The sequence below is a fragment of the Hyperolius riggenbachi genome, chromosome 12, assembly GCF_040937935.1.
Source record: "Hyperolius riggenbachi isolate aHypRig1 chromosome 12, aHypRig1.pri, whole genome shotgun sequence".
NCBI classification, from domain to species: Eukaryota; Metazoa; Chordata; class Amphibia; order Anura; family Hyperoliidae; genus Hyperolius; species Hyperolius riggenbachi.
In genome coordinates, this window is record NC_090657.1 from 137,259,872 (window position 1) to 137,282,092 (window position 22,221).

The window sequence follows — 22,221 nt, forward strand, 5'->3', positions numbered from 1 at the left end:
CGCATCCTACAGCATGCGCCCGTACCCGGGAGAGAACTGCGTATGCGTATGACCTCTTGCACATGAGGTAGTGACGTCATATTCATGTGCAGTGTGCTTCCGGACATGGATTTGCAATGTAGGATGCGCACAGCCCGGCCAGTGCCTGCGCAGTAGTGGCCGACTCTGGGGATCTGGAAGAGGCTGCCGGAGGGGCATTTAGGTATAATGCAGGGGCAGAAAGGAAAACGGGGGGGGAGGGGGGGACAGGCATCAGGACAGTCGATTGAAAGAATTGCACGCCTATAGTAGAGCAGTGCTGGTGCTGGAACCTGTAGCAGCAATAATCCAACAGTCAAAAGGGATCTTCACACAGTCTTCAAGGAACAACGTGCTTTTATTGTTTCAATGCACACATATAATACACATGTACAATTGTATATGTTGTCTGCTTATGCCTTAAAGGGGGCCTGATTGGCCTCGAAATGATCGGCGGCTGATGCATCAGGACCAGTGACAGCTTATGCTTGCTCCCCCCCATTTCTTTAGCATGTTTCACATCTGGTATCCTTTAACTAAGCATCAAGTTCTGTCAGATGAATGTGGAAAAGCAGGAGACATTGGGCATGATTCACAAACAAATGTATGCAAACAATGCCAACAATTTCAAAGACACTTGTACATATAGCTGCCTTACTTTCCAAAGGATGACAAACCGTTGTGTACATACAGAAGATTTTACTTAGTTTCAATACCTGCAGCGAATTCAAAGTTTCATCTTTCTGTCTTTCATATAAACACCGTTAAATAACTTTGTTTTGGATGTATATTAAAAAAAAGTAAACAAGATGAAATAAGGGCTGCCATTAATCCTTACAAAATATACAGCTGCACTGCGTTTTTTCCTTCTATTATACTAGAGATGGTTAAAGCAGAAATCTGGTCAAAATGTAAAGAACTATTTACCTGTAAAATTGCATGAAGATTTTATACCTGTTTGAAGTGGATGCTCTGAAATTTGGATCATCTATTCTATTCAAACTCTTATGCTACGTACACACAATACAATTTCCTGGCAGATCGACTATTTTCAACATGTCCGATCTGATTTCCGATCAATTTTCTGTCACTTCTATGGAAAATTGACCGTAAATCAGATCGGACAAGTTGGAAATAGTTGATGTGGCAAGTAAATCTGCCAGAAAATTGTATCGTGTGTACCTAGCATTCCCTTCCTGGCAACATGATTATTTCATGATTTTAGGGTCTTTTCAGCACGTTTCAGACCCTAAAATCAGGAAAAGATCATTCCGCCAGAAAGCCAGCAGCAGCCACTGCACTCTCACCTCCCTGGGCTCCAGCGCTGCAATTTTCCCTCTGTCCTCAAGGTGGCGCTGTAACTGTGTAGCGAGATCACTGACGGCAATCTCACCAGAGTGGTTCAGAGCCTCAGAGGACAGGAAGGAGAACGGCTACAGACGTCTGGATCCCCCGTAAGATGATTAAAAATTCCCACATGCGCGCTATACTCTGCATTGAGCTCCCAGAGGCTAGCCCGAATGTAGCTTGCGCTTACCACCTGGGAGGTTAAACCTAACCCACAAAGCTCCCCACAGTCTCTCTCTCCCCTGTACATCTCCTCACTAGTTTCCAGATACCAATCCAACTGCAGTCTCAGATCCCTCTAGAATTACCTTCTTGCATTTACATATACTCTGGATTGCCCTTCCACAGCACGTCTCTCACTCTCCCACCTTTTGAAATCTCTAAACTCGCCCTCAAAACTCTTTTTCCGACAAGCATATGCTCTAACCATTCCCCCTTCAACCTCTCAAGTTGCTCCTTACTAAATAACCTAAACACACGCTGCCTGTACGTAAACTGCATACTCACCTACCTCTTGTCAACCACCCCCCCCCCCCCCCCCCCATTCCTTTATATTGTAAGCTCGCAAGGGCAGGGATCTCTCACCCTTTTGTATCTTGGAATTTATTCATTTCATTACTTGCACTCTCTTATACATTTTATTCATCCTGTTGCATTTATTTTTAATCACTAGTTCTGTATTTTGTACCAGTATCCATATTTGATTTATAGACTTGTCTGTATAATTATGTACCCCGTGTTTGTTTTCCTACTTTGTACAGTACCACAGAATGTGTTGGCACTTTATAAATCAATAATAATATAATAATAATAGTGTACTGGTTAAGGGCACCACCTCTGACATAGGAGACCAGTAAGGAGTCTGTGGACAACACTCTAGAGTGGCCTATTGAACATGCCCTTAGTGGCGGCAGCTCTCAAGATCTTTCAGTCAGAGAAAAAGTGTTATATCAAATGTTAGAAAACATAATAAACATGCAACAATATAATGCTATTTTCGGTACTTATCCGTTAGCTGGGCGCATCCGGCAGGTGGCGCTGTTGTCTGTAATTTCATACTTGCCTCGCGTAACAAAACTGTGATTGTAACCACCGCAGGTGGTGCTAATTGTATTACTAGTTGACGTAACAATATGTATATTAAAAAAGTGAGTTAATTAAATGACAAATAAGCCGGCGGCAATGTAACAGATCAAGCCGCCGGCTTCGTGTCTCGCTCTCCTCCCCCCTTGGCCTCTCTCCTATAGAACACTGACAGCCCTGGGGATACTCGTGTCCCCCCAGAGTCGTTCATCGCAATAAAACAAGCAGGATTCCCTGCCGCAACAAACGACTCTGAGGGGACACGCATGTTCCCCCCCACCCCCAGTGTTCTATAGGAGAGAGGGCAAGGGGGGAGGACAGTGAGACACGAAGCCGGTGGCTTGATCTGTTACATTGCCGCCGGCTTATTTGTCATTTAATTAACTCACTTTTTTAATATACATATTGTTACGTCAACTAGTAATACAATTAGCACCACCTGCGGCGGTTACAATCACAGTTTTGTTACGTGAAGCTTGTATGATTGAAATTAGCAACAACAGCGCCACCTGCCGGATGCTCCCGGCTAACGGATAAGTACCCTATTTTCTTCTATTTTTCCACAGAAGTTGCTGAAAAAAATTTGTTCCATAGTTCTGGGATTGACAGTCACTGTAATTGTTTTAAAGTTACCAGTGGAAGGTACAAACTGACAAGTTTCAGGATTCAGCATAGTATTAATAGCCAACAGTTACCACTAGGTTTAACAGGCAGTTGGTATAAGAAGCGTAACTGCAAACCAAGGGGGTCCCCCCAAACATTCACACCCACACCTTCCTTCCCTGTGGTAACTCCCTTGACCAGGAGGCCTATCTGTCAGGAGTCATGCGACAAGTGTGTTGAAATATACGCATATGCATGATCGAAATATACAATGAAGAAGGAGCACCTGTAAAGTGTAACGGTCGGGCATAAAATAAAAATCAGTTCTTTATTTTTATTTGGTAAGCAAGTAATAAGGATGCTAACCAGGCAATCCAAAAGTTAAAAATTCCTATTACTTTTCTTGTTGTTAAATGATCATTCCCTAGTTTACATGACTCTTATTTTGTACATTCTGACATAGTATGGCTGACAGCTCCTCTTCAAAGCAAAGAGGTGGAAAATTCTTGAATGGCCAAGTCAGTTACATGATCTTAAAAAAAGTTTGAAGCATAATAAAAAAAAACCCTGGCATTTACCTAAGGAGGGAAAGGCTCTTGGTCCCATAGAGTCTTCCTGTTCTTCTCCTTGTCCTGTTGTTCCCCCGTAGGCTCTCTCGTTAGCCGTCTCCAACCCGTGGGTCGAAGACTGCTCTCTTCCGCTGCAGGTGGGCTTTGGAAGTCTTTGGGAGCACTCGGGCTCCTGAAGATGGGCCACTCCACACGCGCGATTGCACTCGTGCAGTTCCTAAGGATTTTCTCTCTTTTTTTTTTTACTATAAAAGAATCACTAAAATCAAAATGAGGACAGTGCAATACATATGTTATGTAAGTAGAGCAAGTATTTATCTACTTATATATGTGGGTTTTTTTCTGAGACAGTATGGCTGACAGTTCCTCTTTAAAGAGTACCCGAGCCGAAGTATTAGACACTTACCTAAAGAGAAGCAAAGCCTTGGGATCCTATTGAGGCTTCCCTCCCTGCTCTGATGTCCCCTGTTGCCGGACACTGCCCCCCCCCTCTTCCCCCAGAAGATTAGTGACAAGGTATTGTACTCTTACTGTCTATTTGTCCTTGTTGAAAGTGGAAGCCCCCTTAAGAGAAATCCAGGGCAAAAAAAAGCAGATGTATATTATAAATATTCAAAGATATAAGGTAAGTAAATATTACACAGCTGTTGTACTGTGTTGTAGTGTTTCAGTTTATTTGCTTTTAGTTTTAGAAAGATCAAAAGACAAGCTTGTTTTTAAGCCAAGTTTATGACCTTGCATTTCCTATATTATTCTTTCCATTTCCATATAATGTTAAACAAAGTGTCCTGACTCATCCAGGGGAAAACCATGACTGCCCAATGAAATGGAATTATATTTTAAACAGAGTGTTCTAGAGAAAAAATTGCATACTTTAACTCCTATCCTAAATGCTTTTGTATCTTAACCTCCCCGGCGTTCTATTGAGATCGCCAGGGAGGCTGCGGGAGGGTTTTTTTTTCAATTAAAAAAAAACTATTTCATGCAGCCAACTGAAAGTTGGCTGCATGAAAGCCCACTAGAGGGCGCTCCGGAGGCGTTCTTCCGATCGCCTCCGGTGCCCAGAACAAACAAGGAAGGCCGCAATGAGCAGCCTTCCTTGTTTGGCTTTCCTCGTCGCCATGGCGACTAGCGGAGTGACGTCATGGACGTCAGCCGATGTCCTGATGTCAGCCGCCTCCGATCCAGCCCTTAGCGCTGGCCGGAACTGATTGGTCCGGCTGCGCAGGGCTCGGGCGGCTGGGGGGACTCTCTTTCGCCGCTGCTCGCGGCGGATCGCCGCAGAGCGGCGGCGATCAGGCAGCACACGCGGCTGGCAAAGTGCCGGCTGCGTGTGCTGCTTTTTATTTGAAGCAAATCGGCCCAGCAGGGCCTGAGCGGCAGCCTCCGGCGGTGATGGACGAGCTGAGCTCGTCCATACCGCTCAGGAGGTTAAAGGGGATCCGAGATGAAAAACTAACTATAACAAGTAACTTGTCTATATATCTTATGTACGGTTTAGATGGTTTAAACAGCAAATCTGTCTGCATACTGCTTTAATAGAATATGATTATTTCTTCCTGTGATACAATGACAGCAGCCATGTTGTTTGTAAACATTACACAGAGGCAGACTTATTTGCACCATCAGCACTCAGACTGAAAAAAAAACCTAATCCCCCCTCCTCCTCCCTCCTCCTATCTGCCTCTGAAATCTCTGGCTAGTAATACTTCCCCCTCCTCCTGCCCAGACTAAGCTCCCATGAGCCCTTGCTACTGCCAAGGCTCTCTGAAAATTGTGGGTGGGGCTTATTTAGTTTATAGGGAATTGAAATATTAAAACAAAAAAAATTTGGCTTGAGGAATGCTCTATAACCTATAGGAAAGGAACACAATTATGCAATGAGTAAAAGTTCATCTCGGATCCACTTTAAGTCTTTTTTTGATCTAAATCTTTGTTTTCTGTAAAGGTACGTACACACATTTTCGAACAACTGGTCGTCCGACTTGTCGTTTGAACGACAAGTTGGATATGTGTACATCTGTAAGGGGTCTTTTCCACTGCACAGCTGAATCGCAAAATTGCAAATCGCTAGTGATTTTTAAATCGCTAGGGTTGCTACTTTATCATAGAAATCATGAGAAGTATTTTCCACTATAGTGATTCGATTTGTAAATCCCCATCGTTTTCTGAAGCGATTTTAAGAGGAATAATACAATGCAAATGAAAATTCGCAATCGCATAACAAAATTAATGAAAAATCGCAATCTCTGGCATTTGGGATTGCTAGTGAAAAAGGGCCCTAAATGTCTGCATGCATCCTGCAGCTCACCGCATCATGCTGCTACCTGCATTATGTGCACCCCACCAACTTTCCTTCCCAGCTAAAGTTTACTGTGGATGTAGCAGCAGCATGTGTAAAAAGCATGGAGCAGCTCTAAGAAACTTGACAGAGCCAGATATGAGTCCAGCCCTGTTCCCCTGCTGTGTGCTGGTAAAGAATTAACCACCCTGGCGTTCTGATTAAATCGCCAGGGTGGCTGCGGGAGGGTTTTTTTTAAATAAAAAAAAAACTATTTCATGCAGCCAACTGAAAGTTGGCTGCATGAAAGCCCACTAGAGGGCGCTCCGGAGGCGATCTTCCGATCGCCTCCGGCGCCCAGAATAAACAAGGAAGGCCGCAATGAGCGGCCTTCCTTGTTTTGCTTATATCGTCGCCATAGCGACGAGCGGAGTGACGTCATCGACGTCAGCCGACGTCCTGACGTCAGCCGCCTCCGATCCAGCCCTTAGCGCTGGCCGGAACTTTTTGTTCCGGCTACGCTGGGCTCAGGCGGCTAGGGGGGCCCTCTTTCGCCGCTGCTCGGCGGCGATCAGGCAGCACACGCGGCTGGCAAAGTGCCGGCTGCGTGTGCTGCTTTTTATTTCGTTAAAATCGGCCCAGCAGGGCCTGAGCGGCAGCCGCTGGCGGTGTTGGACGAGCTGAGCTCGTCCAGACCGCTCAGCTGGTTAAGTGGGGACCTTGCAGAAGTCTTCACTTCCCCCTTCATTACAGATTTCAGCTGTCTTCATTATTATCTGTATTCACTGGCTCCTGTAACACCAAACTGAATATGCTACAGAGGCCAGTGGGTACAGAAAACAATGCTTACAATAAGCCGACTTCTGTAGTGATAGGAGAGGAAGCACAGAGGGAGGTCAGGGCGGATAAGCCAGCTGAATACTCACTGGTCCCTGGCTGCTCATGTGATAGCCCTTAAAGCGGTAGGATCAGCCATACTATGCCAGGGAAAAAAAACACATATATAAGTAGATAAATACTTGATCTACTTACATAACACATGTATTATACTGTTCACGTTTTGATTTCAGTGAATGTTATATAGTAAATTACGAGAATTCTGTTCCTGGTGGGGGCCATGTCTTTTGCCCACAGTTAAGGCTAACTTGTGATGTCATTTCTGCCCTTTACTTTTTTTCTTGTCTCCTCCAATCGCTGAGTCACCTCAGCCTTGCTTGTAAACACAAGGGAGTAGGGGATTAGGTTTCAGATAAGAAGCTGGCAGGGAAAAAAACGGAAGTGGAGGAATAGATTATAGATAAAAAGAACCCCCAGCATGCAATTCTTTGGCACGACTACTAAAGGGCCAGTGTTCCTTAAGTATGTGATAACTCCAAATCATAACAGCAGAAAAAGTTTTGAATGCAGGATTAGCATCTTTATCACTTAATACACTCAGACCAGTTGCTGTTGAAATTTGATTTTTATGGTGACGATACCGCTTTAAGTCCAATTACCTCTGTTTCTCACTGAAATGTGTGTCTGGCACTCCCCCATAAAGATGAAAGAACCACACACCTTTTATCAGTGGGTGCTGGTGCAGGATCCTCTGCAATTTTAATGGCCTGCTTCCACTAGAAGCGGTGCTACACGGCTACATAGCCGCATTGCACCGTGGGTCTGCTGAAACACATGCACGGCAATGGAATAGTTTCCACTTCGTGCATGTTGTGCGGAGCGATCAGAGAATCTGGATCATGCTGCAGATTCTCGCATGGCTGCATCTGCCCACAGCCGTGTCCCATCTCTTCAATTGACTTTTACGCAGGCACCAGCGGAAGTGATGCGTAGCTGCATCGCTTCACTTTCGCCAATGGAAAAGGGCTCTAATCCACAAAACAAAAGTACGGATCAACACACAGTCTTATGCAGGAACAGTGTAAATCTTTATCGCCCCATTACACACGTGCAATAATCTGACCGCGCACCGACAATTGTTTCGGGGTCCCCTTTGTCAAGGCTAGGACAGACATACATGTTATTTCCCCCCCTCCTCCCCCCTAAAGAAATAAAATGCATTGTCTCATTCTAATTACTATTATGCATGTATTTATATAGCACTGATATCTTCTGAAGCACTTTACAGAGTACATAGTCCTGTTTAACAATCTAATCCTACAATAGTCAGTCTAATGTCCTACTATATTATTATTATTTATACAGCACTGACTCCTTCTGCAAAACTTTACGGAGTACATAGTCATGTCACTGATTATCCTCAGAGGAGCACACAATCCAATCCTTACCTTAGTTATACTCTAAAATGTCCTCCCATAGTATTACCTTGACCTTTCAGGAATCTATTTCCCCCTCCATTTGAAAATCCTAGGTTTGTCCTTCTGACTTGCAGGGTAGTGGACCAGGAAAATCCAGGACCGAGAAAACACAGGACCGAGGACAGAAATCAGGAGCCAGTAGCAATAGGTCACAGTAGAAATAAACTTGTACTATAGAATTACTCATATTATTAAGGTTGTAATGACACTGCAACCATCAGTAGGGCTTATGGAGGAATCCCCAGCTCTGCTTGGGTTGACTCGGTGGTTGCACTTCTGGGATATTAGGGGATATTAAGGAACGTCCCTAATTAGGATATTGGGGAACGTCCCTTGGATAAGGATGTGGTAAAATACAGCCTCCCAACAGATCCGGAATTCATTGAAGCACTTGAAACTGATCTCCCTAGCCACACAGCACATCTTGGATCTATTTACCTGAAGAAGCGGGAAATGCCTATGAAACGCATTGTCTGAGCCTATTATTTTTTGTGCAATAAATACTTGCTATGCTACTGCCAGGGAGATAAGCCAACTTCTATCTCTTCTCTTTTTTTTTTTTTTTTTTTTTTTTTTTTTTTATTATCCACCATATGCTTGCCTGGGATATTTTTTTCTCCTGATATATACTGTAATTGTAGTATATTTGCAATCTTGGTATGTGGCTGAAAGATTCAAGCGAGGCCATCTTATGGGATGTCATTGGACATTTACCGTAATGGCAAACAAAATCATTTGTAATTTAGGCCATCAATCTGATGTATGTACAGACATCTGTAATCTTTTGCATCTACCTTAGCATGTACAACAAGCATTTGGCCGTGGTGGAATTTTTCAGCTGATTGCTTTGCCTTTGGTGCTGTAGAGGGCATCTTGATCTGCTGCTTCTCTCTTTATGGGACTGTACATGCAGCTTGTCCAAGCCAAGAGTGCACAATACTGTCTGCTGTTTCGGACAGAATTATAATCATTTGGGCTGGCGCAAAACACCACCTGTATCAAACATCCAGTGGCACAGGGGGTGAATACATACCATTGTATTGTAGTGCATGATTCTGAGAGGTTTTGAGTAAATTGTAGCAATTAATTTTGGCCTGTATGTACATTTAATGCAAATTACATGCAGCTTGGAATATACCGTACTCATTGCCAAGCTTTATAAGCATATAGCTGTTGTCAAGCTTTATTGGTCCAATCCCATACTGCATACAATTTTCTTTAACTTTGCATGCAAACTGGAATGACTTGCATGTCCATTGACTGTCAGTAAGGGTAGGTTCACACTTGTATGCGTGGGTATTGTGGATTATTTTTTGAATGCAGTTTGCAGACGCCACTTGCATTACTATGCAAAACAACATTCAAGTTATGTTCACAGCAGCACAAGTTAAGAAATAAAGTGAAGTGTCCAGAGTTAAAAAAAAATAAATGCTGCAGAGTGACTGACCTTCTTCTTTGCATACAATGCAAACACAATACCCTGTTGACCTGAAAATATAAACCCTTCTCCAAAAATAAGCCCTAGATACAGTTCATAAAAAGTAAATTTAAATCGTGTCCAGGCAGCTACAGTATATATGTAAAAACGTAAAATCAATTGGCAGTAGAATGCAGCAGGAAAGATAGACCCTTCACCAAGGAAAGCAGACACCCCCAAATGAATCGCACTCAGAACCCACAAAACCCAAAACAATAATGGTAAGTGTTGGACTTAAATATAGATTCTTATAAATGGAAAAAGGACATGGAATTTAGTTTGGAGAATTATGTTGATGTTCCAGAGTGTAATGATATGCCTATATTCGTATAGATTTTTGTTGTTGTTCAAGAACAAATGTAGATTGTTGTTCATGGAAGATTAAGACCTCCCCTGAACATAAGCCCTAAAGCATCTTTTGGAGTAAAATTAATAGAAGACCTTGTCTTTTGGGGAAACTGGGTATCACATATAGGGCTTGATTCATTAAACCGTGATAACTCCTAGCACGGCTGCGCTAGCGGTTTCCTGTTTCTGCACACAATCAAATTTCACGATTGCACTGCAATGCTATGAGTTATCACAGTTTAGTGAATAAAGCCCATAATGTGAACTGCTGGGGACCATCCATAGATTACCATTGTGTGATGGGGTGGATTACTTTTCGCATAATGGAAATTACCAATTGTGAATCTTTGCTAATGGTTCTGATACCAGTATGGGGGCAATGCTTACATAAAAAATGCATACTTCTCTGCCAAAGTCTGCTTTCCTTCACAACTCCTCTCCCTGTAGCTCTGTCCCAATTGTTTTCTTTTTCCAGTTGACAAGTATTAGTCAGCCCCCACCTCCGCATGACTTCTCTCCCCCCTTGCCTTGATGCAGAGGATGGAACAGAAGTGTCGGAACAGCCCTGCAGTCACAGCTTTCTCCCTTTGTGGCATATGAGGTGATTTTACCTGTGCAAGTGTGTTTCATGGGACGCATTCTGGAAACCGGAAGAGGTACAAGTTAGAAGGGAGATGGCAGCAGATTCAGCGCAGTAAGGTTGCACAGATGTGGCCTTACTGTCCTTCCAATTAGCATTCTGAGACAGCTGGGTACTTATGAAGGATCAGCTTAAAGGGTAGCTGTACTTTCAAGATTTTATTAGGTAAAATAATATGCAAAAGAATATTAGCCTCCTGTATATACACAGCAATTTTTATATTTTTAATTCTGAAATATCATGGTCTGTTAATTGTGTTCTCTTACTTTCCTGTGCCGGGGTTGGGCCACTATAAGCCAAGTCATCTGCCAGTTTGAATCTGTGTTCTAGGCCTTCAACAATGCCTCCTTCTAGGGCATACTTGTAGAAAAGGCTCCTGGAAAAAAGGGCTCAGGGGGTTGCCGATAGTAGAATAGATTGGCAATATTCTACTACAGAAAAAATATTTAGTGATATTTTAATATGGCTAAACCTAACCCTGTTCTCACACAGAACCCTCCCTCTACAGATCAACCCTAACCCTAAACCCCCCTAAACCTTTCCTCCGCCCCTCTACCGGAAAGCCGTGATGTGCGGCAAACAAGGTAAATTTTGCCGCCAATTAGCGGTGATGATTGCAAATATCGGCACCCAATAGAATCCCGGGCTCTTGGGCTTATGGAAATTTGAATACCAGCATTGCATAGCGGGCACTCTGCACCCGTTATGCAATGCGGCTATTTGAATTTCCGCAAGGCCCGGCGCCCGGGATTTTATCGGGCGACTATATTTGCAATCATTACCAGTAATCGGTGCCTGCAGGAGCCTAAATTTACCTTGTTTGCTACATATCGTAGCCATTATAAAAGCTGCAATTTGCAGCAAAGATGGTAAATTGAGGCGCCCGATAGCGGCTGCCATTGTGTGCTCAAATTTCCTTTCTGTGCCTTTTTTTCCTGCTTCGACTTCTAGGTGCTGCAAAGGAGTATATTTAGTAAGGCTTTTGGTAATACAGAATGTAGAGAGCCCTCACATTCTAGCACATTGTACTCCAGGTTGGTTCATGGCTTTCTGCTACCTGATGTGGGCTTTAACATGACACATGATTCACATCCATACAATGGAAACGGTATCAGCAAGCCCTGACTGCTACCCATAGTTAACGTCTTATTTAAAATTAAAAATACTGATCGGTTTACCCATTGTTACATTATTAAATATTGATTATGCTGAGACCAAGAAACGTTCAAAATTACTGCGCCCCCTGTGTTTTCCTCCACCTTGCCTCACCTCATGGATTAGCTGGCGTCTAATATGTACTATTTTAATCACTAATTCCCCTTCACAAGTGTGATGGTAGCTTATGAAAAAACACAAATGAGGCCGAGAGCCCGATATGGTGTAGTATGTCAGGATAATTGGAAACAAAAGTAGTCAATAATTGATATACTCACAAAATTGGGTTACCACACAGGCAACCACTGAAACGGCAGGTGGGGAGAACTATAACCTGACCCCACTCAGGTATTAAAATGTCGCTCTCTGTAGACAAGAAAAAAAGATGGGGATGCACCCCTCCACCCAGGGTGGACTCAATCCATGCAATCGTCAAACAGCAGAAACGCCAGTAAGTATAAAAGAATTATTTTAAAAGCGTTTAAAAAAGGAGGGATGTGTGTGGATTCACCTCCCTTAAGCAGAGACCAGCCAATGAGCCGTTGACAAACAATCGTATTATTTATTAGGGATTCTCCAGGTAATGCAACGCGTTTCACGGGCAAAGCTCCCGCTTCATCAGGCAATCAGAACGGAGAAAAACTGGGGAAAAGGACAAGGGGACAAAACAAACAGGGGGACTAAGCCAGAGGACACTCCACACTATAGACATAATACATGTTATATAATTTAAAATTTAAATATTGGACATAATTAACCACTTCACCACTGAGGGGTTTTACCCCCTGACCACCAGAGCAATTTTCACCTTTCAGCGCTCCTTCCATTCATTCGTCTATAACTTTATTATTACTTATCCCAATGAAATGAACTATATCTTGTTTTTTTTTCCACCAATTAGGCTTTCTTTAGGTGGGACATTATGCCAAGAATTATTTTATTCTAAATGTGTTTTAATGGGGAAATAGGAAAAAATGTGGGAAAAAATTATTATTTTTCAGTTTTCGGCCATTATAGTCTTTAAATAAAGCATGCTACTGTAATTAAAACCCATGAAATGTATTAACCCATTTGTCCCGGTTATAAAACCATTTAAATTATGTCCCTATCACAATGTTTGGCGACAATATTTTATTTGGAAATAAAGGTGCATTTTTTTCAGTTTTGCATCCATCCCTAATTACAAGCCCGCAGTTTATAAAGTAACAGTGTTATACCCTCTTGACATAAATATTTAAAAAGTTCAGTCCCTAAGGTAACTATTTATGTTTTTTTTTTATTGTATTTTTTTTTTTTTTTAATTACAAAAAAAATAAAAATTGGGGAGTGTGGGAGGTAATGAGTTAATTTATTGTGTAAATGTAATGTTTGTATATGTAAAATGCTTTTAGGGTGTAGTTTACTATTTGGCCACAAGATGGCCACAGAGTGTTTGTTTACATGCGACCTGTAAGCGTCCGGAAGGACGCTTACAGGAAGCAGTAGGAGGCTGGGAGACGAACAATGATCTCGCTGTTTCTGAAAGAAGCAGCAGATCATTGCGGGGGCTAGATCAACGAACGGGAATGGATTTTCCCGTTCATTGATCTCCGGGCGAGCGGGCGGCGGCGTGCACGAGCGGCGGGTGCGCGCGCACGAGCGGCGGGAGCGCGGAAGGTACGGATTTCTCCGTCCCTGGTTTTTTAGGAGGGAAAAAAGGGGCGGAGAAATTCGTACCGCTGGGGGTAAAGTGGTTAAAGGTTTTTTGCTGCATCAATCATAAAAACGATAAATAAATAAAGTGCCAATACGTCCGTCACAATAATAATAATAAACGGCTTGATAGACAGTCTATGCAGGGAAAGAGAGGAAATCTGACATAATTGAAAATTTTTTTGCTGCATAAATCATAAAATACAATAAATCAATAAAGTGCCAATGTGTCCGTGTATACAATAATAATAAAAGTAAACAAACTTTTCATAGACGTGTGTTTACTTGGACATGACCTGCTAATGGTAAGCTACACTGTTTTTCTTTTTTATGCCACACATGTCTATGAAAAGTTTTTTACTGTCACACATTTTTTTATGGAAAGCTCAATTTTAGTATATATGCATATAGACATTGGTTGTGAGTCAGAATTCCTCTCTCTTATTTTGCACACTACATAGACTGTTTATTAAGCCGTTTATTATTATTATTGTATACACGGACACATTGGCACTTTATTGATTTATTGTATTTTATGATTTATGCAGCAAAAAAACTTTCAATTATGTCAGATTTCCTCTCTTTCCCTGCATAGACTGTCTATCAAGCCGTTTATTATTATTATTATTATTGTGACGGACGTATTGGCACTTTATTTATTTATTGTTTTTATGATTGATGCAGCAAAAAACCTTTAATTATGTCCAATATTTAAATTTTAAATTATATAACATGTATTATGTCTATAGTGTGGAGTGTCCTCTGGCTTAGTCCCCCTGTTTGTTTTGTCCCCTTGTCCTTTTCCCCAGTTTTTCTCCGTTCTGATTGCCTGATGAAGCGGGAGCTTTGCCCGTGAAACGCGTTGCATTACCTGGAGAATCCCTAATAAATAATACGATTGTTTGTCAACGGCTCATTGGCTGGTCTCTGCTTAAGGGAGGTGAATCCACCCACATCCCTCCTTTTTTAAACGCTTTTAAAAGAATTCTTTTATACTTACTGGCGCCTCTGCTGTTTGATGATTGCATAAACAAGTGTGATGGTGTTTAGTGCATTTAACAGGAAACGAACTTTCAAATGCATCCCCTATCCATAAGACACAGTTTGATGACAGATTAGCTGATATCATTTTCTGAATAAAATGCTGATCTTCTAAACAGTGAGTGCACCCAGAATGGAAACAATACTGGGGGGATTTGTATTTAACCACTTCTCTACCACAGGTCATTTCCCCTTAAAAACCACAGCAATTTTCACGTTTCACTCCTCCCATTCACCAATAACTTTATTGCTACTTATCACACAAAAATGATCTATATAATTTTCCTTTGCCACAAATTAGGTTTTCTTTGGATGGTACATTTGCTAAGAATTATGTGATTGTGAGCGGTGGATACAAAACAATCAGATGCACATATCTATGCTCCTGCTCCTGCTTTTCATTTATACATTTTTTTAGTCAGTGTTTTTCCAGTGTAAAATATTTTCTCTCCTTGATTAACTTTCTGAAACGTATCACAGGCAGCAACCTCTTTAGTACTGGCAGGTGACATCTGTGGAATGTTCACTTACTAAGAGTTCTGAAGCTAGTACGAAATATAACTGGTCTCCCAGAATGATTTTGGGGGAATTCTGCATATTAAACAGCTTAGACTATGCCTCAGTGGGAAGGTGGGGCTACATTCAATATTTAGCTATGCGAAGAGTTTCTGATGCTGAAACCAGGGTATGTAACATAAAAGTGGGTATCCTGGAAAATTTACTGCAGTCTACTATATGGTATTACGTTTCCTTTTTCAATAAGGTTTGGGTTTCTGACCATGTGTTTGTAAAAGTGATTTGTTGACAACAGCTTACCAAGGTTCTTACAGACAAATTGAAACTAGGTCTGCAACAGGGGTTTAAATGGTTGCATAGATCTATTATGTTTACTACTATGTTTATTTTCTGATTTTACTATACTTAAATTTGTGCACCCTTACCATTGTTATGTCTTTTCTATCCAGTATAGGGTTGCAGCCTAGCAATGGAGGAAGCAACTGAAGGAGAAAATGTGACGCAAATGCATATTGAGGGAATGCAGGAAGATGCATTTGTTCCCATGGATACTGATAGCACAAACTCTGCAATCCCTCAAATTTGTTCAGTATCTAAGGAAGTCAGCACAACCACAGATGTACAGATAGTTGACCTGTGTTCACTTAAGAAGGAAGTAAAAGTGAAGCTGAATGGAAAAGAAGTGGAATCAGAAGATGCACATGAAAAGAACAACCTGGAAATCCAGAAGCCTGTACTCATCCAAAGTGAAGATCTCATGGAAGTAGGAGAGGCAGAAAAAGTCCAGGATACAGAAAGCATACAAAAGGCTGCTTTAGACTCAAATGTTGATAACCAGCAAGATGGACACCTAGTCACTGGGCAGGATCCAGCCAACAAGACCATAAATGGAACATTGAGTCCAGCCTCTCCACATAGGATTTTGGAAGATAGCAACCCTATTACTCTAGAGGCTTCAAACAACCAAACTGACACAAAAGATGCAGTTAAGGAGCGGTCCTTCCACAAACTGCTTAATGAGGAAATGGCTCCAGCATCAGTTTCTGATAACATAGCGATGCAAGAGTCTGAAATGCAGGAAGTGGTGAATAACATGACTGCCCAGATCATAGCAGCAGCAGTACCAAGCCCAGAAAGTGCAATAGAGCAAGAGACTTGTGCCAAACAGAATCCAAATAAGACAGAGAGCCTGACCTCTGAGATAAACACGAACGATGTTAGCATTATAGATCTGACTACAAAACGCAGCTCAGACCATCAAGTCTCAAAGGTGCCAGACGTCATAATGCATCATGACTACACCGTATGTGTTTTATTTTACAATACTGTTTACTTCTCATGCTAATTATTCAAGCTGCTTGTGCAGCAGAATGGTGATATTAGTACAAACCATCAGGCAAGGCTTGATTCATTCAGTTGTAATGTTTCCCTTCAGCTGAGTCATCAGATTGTCATGAAGATAAATATGTGTAGACTCTGCAGTTTTACTCACCTGCCCCTGTCTAGCGTTCTGATATCAAAAAGACCTCAAAATGCCATAAAACCACAGCTTTTATCCTTGTATGAAAAATAGGCCACTGGAGGTAAACTTGGTCTTGTGATGCTTTGTCGTATGCACACTCTAGAATGCAAAGCAAAATTTGTCAGTACTAGGGTTAAAGAACATCTCTACATTTCAAAAAAGTGAACCCACACTCTGTAGAAGTTGACCTATGCTTTCTAGACATGTGTAAAATGTTTTGTTTTTTTTAAGGGCCAGTCCACTTTTCTTGTTTTAAAGCCCAAGGTTGTACTAATGCATTTACTGTACATGATTCATTTCATTTTTGTTGAGATATGTATTTATAGTGTATTGTCACTAACTGTTCCTCAGGGGTTCACAATCTAATCCCTACCATAGTCATAGGTTAATCATATTTTAAAGGCCCATACACACACTAGATGAAACTCTGGTGAGGCTGTAGTGAAGGACCGCCATCGGCAGAGTATCAATCGTTTGTACAGGCTCGGGCAGCAGATGGAGTGGGCTGATTACTGGCCAAGAGTACTGTTCTTCTGTTTCTATACATTTTTATGTATCAAATGAGTTAAATGCAAAAACATGAGAATATAAGCAATTAACAGTCAGTCAGCATAGAAAAGCATTCTGTTGTCACTGAGTAGTAAAGAAAACATAATATACACATCTTTCTGCAGTTAGGAGTAACAATAGGGTATCAGAATATTACATATTATTATTCATAATATCTGACTGAACATCCCAGGTGTACAAAGTTCTTATATACCAGAAGCCCCACAGTTACTACACCAAGTGAACTCATTATTTATTAATGAGGTGGGGCTAAAGAATAGAAAAGTGTACAAGAGAAGAAGAAAACAAGAAGGGGAAAAGAGTGATAGAAAGATTAAAAAGTTTTTTTGGGTTTTTTTTAGCACTGAACAAGTCTTTATTCATTTACCACTAAACTTCTGTAGCTATCAGAACTTGCAAAGTTGTTCCCGCAGGTCCAGGCATGCAAGAAACCATCCATAAGTAGTGTGTATGAGGCTTAAGGACTAATTTCTAGGCTACGCTAATTAACTTATCTGTGTGTTTTATGGATGTGAAAGTTAACCAGAGTGCCTAGAGAAAACATGCATACACACAGGAACGACATACCACCTCCATGCAGGGAATGTCCTGGCCCAGATTTGAACCAGGGGCGCAGTGCTGCAAGGTGACTGCAATCCACCACACTACAAGCTTATCAGGGTCTGATAATCTTTTACTGTAGAATTTATTTATTTTACATTACAAAAATGGCCTAAAAGCAACCTGTACACTCACATACTCTGTTTCCAGATGTTATAAGAAGAGATTCATTTTGAGAGTCAGTTTGACCCTGTAGAAACAATAGGAATAGCTTTTATAGATCAGCACATAGTGCAGCTAGTTTCTATCTGTATAAACAGAGTGTAACAGTGTATGCTGTGCATATGGAGGCTAGCATGCCGGTAACTTAAAATACATTTATATGAGGTCCTGAACTGTAATACAGTGTGCTTGCATAATTTATTTTGCATAATTTTTAAGCACTCTTAATTATACGTTCACTGACATGTTAATGCATATTTGCCAGTCATTTAATAATACGTATGCATGTTATTTTAGCAAATAAAAAATGCCTCCCACAGAGAGTTACACTGAAAATTGAAGCCACTTTCCCATAAGTTTCATTGTCAAAATAGCAAGGCTGGAGTGGTGGCCGTGACGGCTCTGATGAATTGAAACCAAACCTTCTAGAGACTGACTGCCTAGGGAGGGATATGTTCAGCTAGAAGTGCAGTTCGACTTAATAATGCTGCAAATTGGACTTGAAAAATTGTAGGAACCAAGTAGCAGATACTCCTTAAAAGTTGCTATTGCTGTCTAGTTTTGTTTTCTATAGATCATTATTGGTTTCATGAAGATAGACTTGTAAACTGAACAACTGATGGTAACAGGTAGATTTAGCGTGGGAGGATTGGGTGCTGGTGTCCAGCTCTTCTGCCATCAACAGGGCAATTATTTGGGTGCGAGGAGTCAGGAACTACAGTATTTGGCCAAGAAGGTTCTAAAAATGGCTGAAGATGAGACGCTGAAGTTTTAATAATTACATTTCAGTATTTGTTTTGGGGAGGTTAGGTTTAAGCATCAAAAGGGGTTTTCTTATTAGCATGAAAGGTTAAAGGGCCATTCCAGAAAGTGTTAATAAGTATCCCCCCGGTCCTATCAGGTTTGGCAATTAGTCTTCCCATATTTTCCCTTGATTGAAATGTGCTTTAAATATTTTTGGAAAACAGCATTTTTGCCATGCAACACTGGAATGAGATAAATACACAAGATAAGTGGCTGGGATTAGAATGTTCAGATAACTTATTAATGCATCAAGGCACAACATGTCTGAAGGAGAATCCGTTCATTCTTGTTCAGACTTCTGGCAAAATCTGATGGAGCTCACTTGGGAGACAGTGATACATTGATTAGTACTGCCTCCCATAATTTGCCAGTTCATGCCATTTATTGACCTGTGTATGGCTAGCTTTATTCCTGTAAACAATGACACGTAATGGAGTTCTCCTTTTGTCTAGGCCTCAGGTCATTTTTACTGAGGAAACGTTAAGGACAAGTATTACAAAAACTTTTGTGGAGAGAAAAGTGAGGGGGGGGGGGTGTTGAGGGGAGCGGGGCGAAGTAATGGGGGTTAAATATCGGTGTCATTAGGTTTAAGGGGAGTAATGAGTGTTAAGCTACTATCAGGGGATAGAGCCTAAACATTTGTCGAGGAACGGTCAAGAAAATCTTAAAATGTAAAACACATACAAATAAGAAGTACGTTTCATCCAGAGCCATTTACATTTCTCCTATCTTGCTGTCACTTAGTAGGTAGTAGAAATCTGACATTACCGACAGATTTTAGATTTCTACTATTTACTTTAAGTGACAGCAACATAGGAGAAAAGTAATTCATGGCTCATTTTACTCTAGAAGTGTGAAATGTCCTTATTTGTGTATGTTTACATGTATTTTAAATTTTGAGATTTTCGCGACACAGGTCCTTTAATGAAAACGGTGTCACACAGCTTATTTAGGAAATGAACTCCCACACCAGGTTTTTATAGTTATAGGACATGTATGTGTGTTTTCAATTCTAGTAAATCTTATTTTTAAGTATTCCTTGCATTTGGAACAGATATGTGCCTTTCTTTTAACTTCCTTTGCAGCCATCATTTTATAAATTTATTTTTACAGGGGGCAATATCTAATGCACAGATACTTTCTTGTCAGGCGAATGCCTGTTCTGTACCGGGAGTATGTACAATTTGCCAGTCACTCCTTACCCAGTCTCCTCATACGGTTGTTCTACCGCCGGAGGTCTCAGCAGCTGCCTATCCTTATCCGGTGGATCGTATTATGCATGGTTCAATCAAACCTCAACTTATTCAAGGTATAGCAAGAGAGAAACTTTGAATCATTGCATTCCATCCTCTCTGTATGTGTGTATACACCGTATGCATATATTGTCATCAGGGCGGTGACTCACAAGCACTTGTTCTAAGTTCACTTAAGGCAGCTTGCAGACTTTATCCTTGCACGAACTCTACCATTTCTGTATGCTTTTAAAAATGGACCTGTGGCCTGCTTGGTGAAAGAGAAGCTAGAACTGTTCCCTGGAAAATTGTGTGCTGAGAAAATAAAGCACAAGAAGTGCAATAAAAACTCATTGCATTCCTTGTATGGTGCATACAAGCATTTATCAGTTATCACATGATGATGATTATTATTATTATTATTATTTAGTATTTATATAGCGCCGACATATTACGCAGCACTGTACAGTGTGTATATATATATATATATATATATATTGTCTTGTCACTAACTGTCCCTCAAAGGAGCTCACAATCTAATCCCTACCATTGCCATATGTCTATATTATGTAGTGTAAGTACTGTAGTCTAGGGCAAATTCTTTTGGGGGAGCCAATTAACTTATCCGTATGTTTTTGGAATGTGGGAGGAAACCGGAGTGCCCGGAGGAAACCCATGCAGACATGGAGAGAACATACAAACTCTTTGCAGATAGTGCCCTGGCTGGGATTCGAACCAGGGACCCAGCGCTGCAAGGCGAGAGAGCTAACCACTACAGCTGATGATAAATGTAAAAGTGTAAGGCTGAGTAGAGTCATTGATTAATGGAAATGTATAGTATGTATATTTATCATACCCTACTCTAAGAAATATTGTATTTAGGCAAATACAGCTGTTGTGTTTTGTATGAACATAAACCTGCAGTTTATTTGAGCGCCTCAGAAACTAGATCTTCTTTTAGACAAGACAAGACAAATAACATTTATATTGCGCTTTTCTCCTGGCGGACTCAAAGCCCCAGAGCTGCAGCCACTAGGACGCGCTCTATAGGCAGTAGCAGTGTTAGGGAGACTTGCCTAAGGTCTCCTACTGAATAGGTGCTGGCTTACTGAACAGGCAGAGCCGAGATTCGAACCCTGGTCTCCTGTGTCAGAGGCAGAGCCTCGGTGTGTATGTATGTATGTATGTATATATATATATATATATATATATATATATATATATATATATATATATATATATATATATATATATATATTATATATATATATATATATATATATATATATATATATATATATATATATATATATATATATATATATAAATATATACAGTTATATCCTGAAATCGTATGCCTTTAAAGAAAGCCTGGATGCTGTTTCTTACCCTGAATATATTTCCACAAAGTTAGGCTAAAATAGCAGCAAAATTGTGCTGCTCAATTCGGCCTGTTCCCATGTGAACACTGCTGTTGTCTTCTCTAGTGGGGAGAGGCTGGGAAGGGGAAGGACTGATCACATGTGAGACACTAGCAGTCAGGATCGACTGAGCCGCATTAGGCTTTTGCTATAATTTAACTTTGCTGCAATTTTCCTGTAGCTGTATTGACTGAAAGAAAGACTTAAAGGATACGAAACAAAAACTGTGCCTTCATTAAAGTCTTCTCTTTTGCAATATAACTGTGGATTGATATTAAAGGGCTCACAATAATGTCACTTCAAAAGAAACCCAAAAAGAGAGCAATATGGTGGGAGGTACTGCTTACATCCTCTTAAATTTACACCTACTTGACTATTGCACTGGTGCTCTCTCTTTATAACTTTCTGACTCATTGACCCAGCATCTGTATGCACATGACTTCACTGGAAGCTTGCTTGGTGCTAGTCTTTCACTAGAAATCTGACAAAAGCAACTGAATGACCGGCCACTTATTTATCTATTTATTTATTTTTAAAGGTAATTTTGATGGCAGCCTCTATGATCCTATCGCTTTGTTTTGTTAACATTCTTATTATATTCCAAAGCATCGCAAGTTAAATCAAGCAAGCATGTGAGATGGACATCTGTTGGTGAATTAGCTTATCTCTGACGATGGAAGTCTTATGCTGGCCAAACACTATAAAAAAAAAATCCGACAATTTCTATCATTTTTTTTTTCGCTTGAAAGAAAAATTAGACTCTTGTAACCAATGTACCACACGTATGTTCGATTTTGACACAATCACGACAAAAACAATTGACTA

General features: G+C 40.9%; 1 protein-coding gene across 1 annotated transcript in view; it reads left to right on the forward strand.

The window, feature by feature from the left end:
* Positions 1-22,221, forward strand: part of ZNF335 (zinc finger protein 335) — a 157,822-nt gene that overhangs the window by 46,737 nt on the left and 88,864 nt on the right. Inside the window, exons 2-3 of the mRNA XM_068264296.1 lie at positions 15,535-16,388; positions 19,857-20,052. Coding sequence (XP_068120397.1) covers positions 15,555-16,388; positions 19,857-20,052 — 1,030 coding nt within the window. The 5' untranslated portion in view covers positions 15,535-15,554. The remainder of the gene's footprint in view (positions 1-15,534; positions 16,389-19,856; positions 20,053-22,221) is intronic.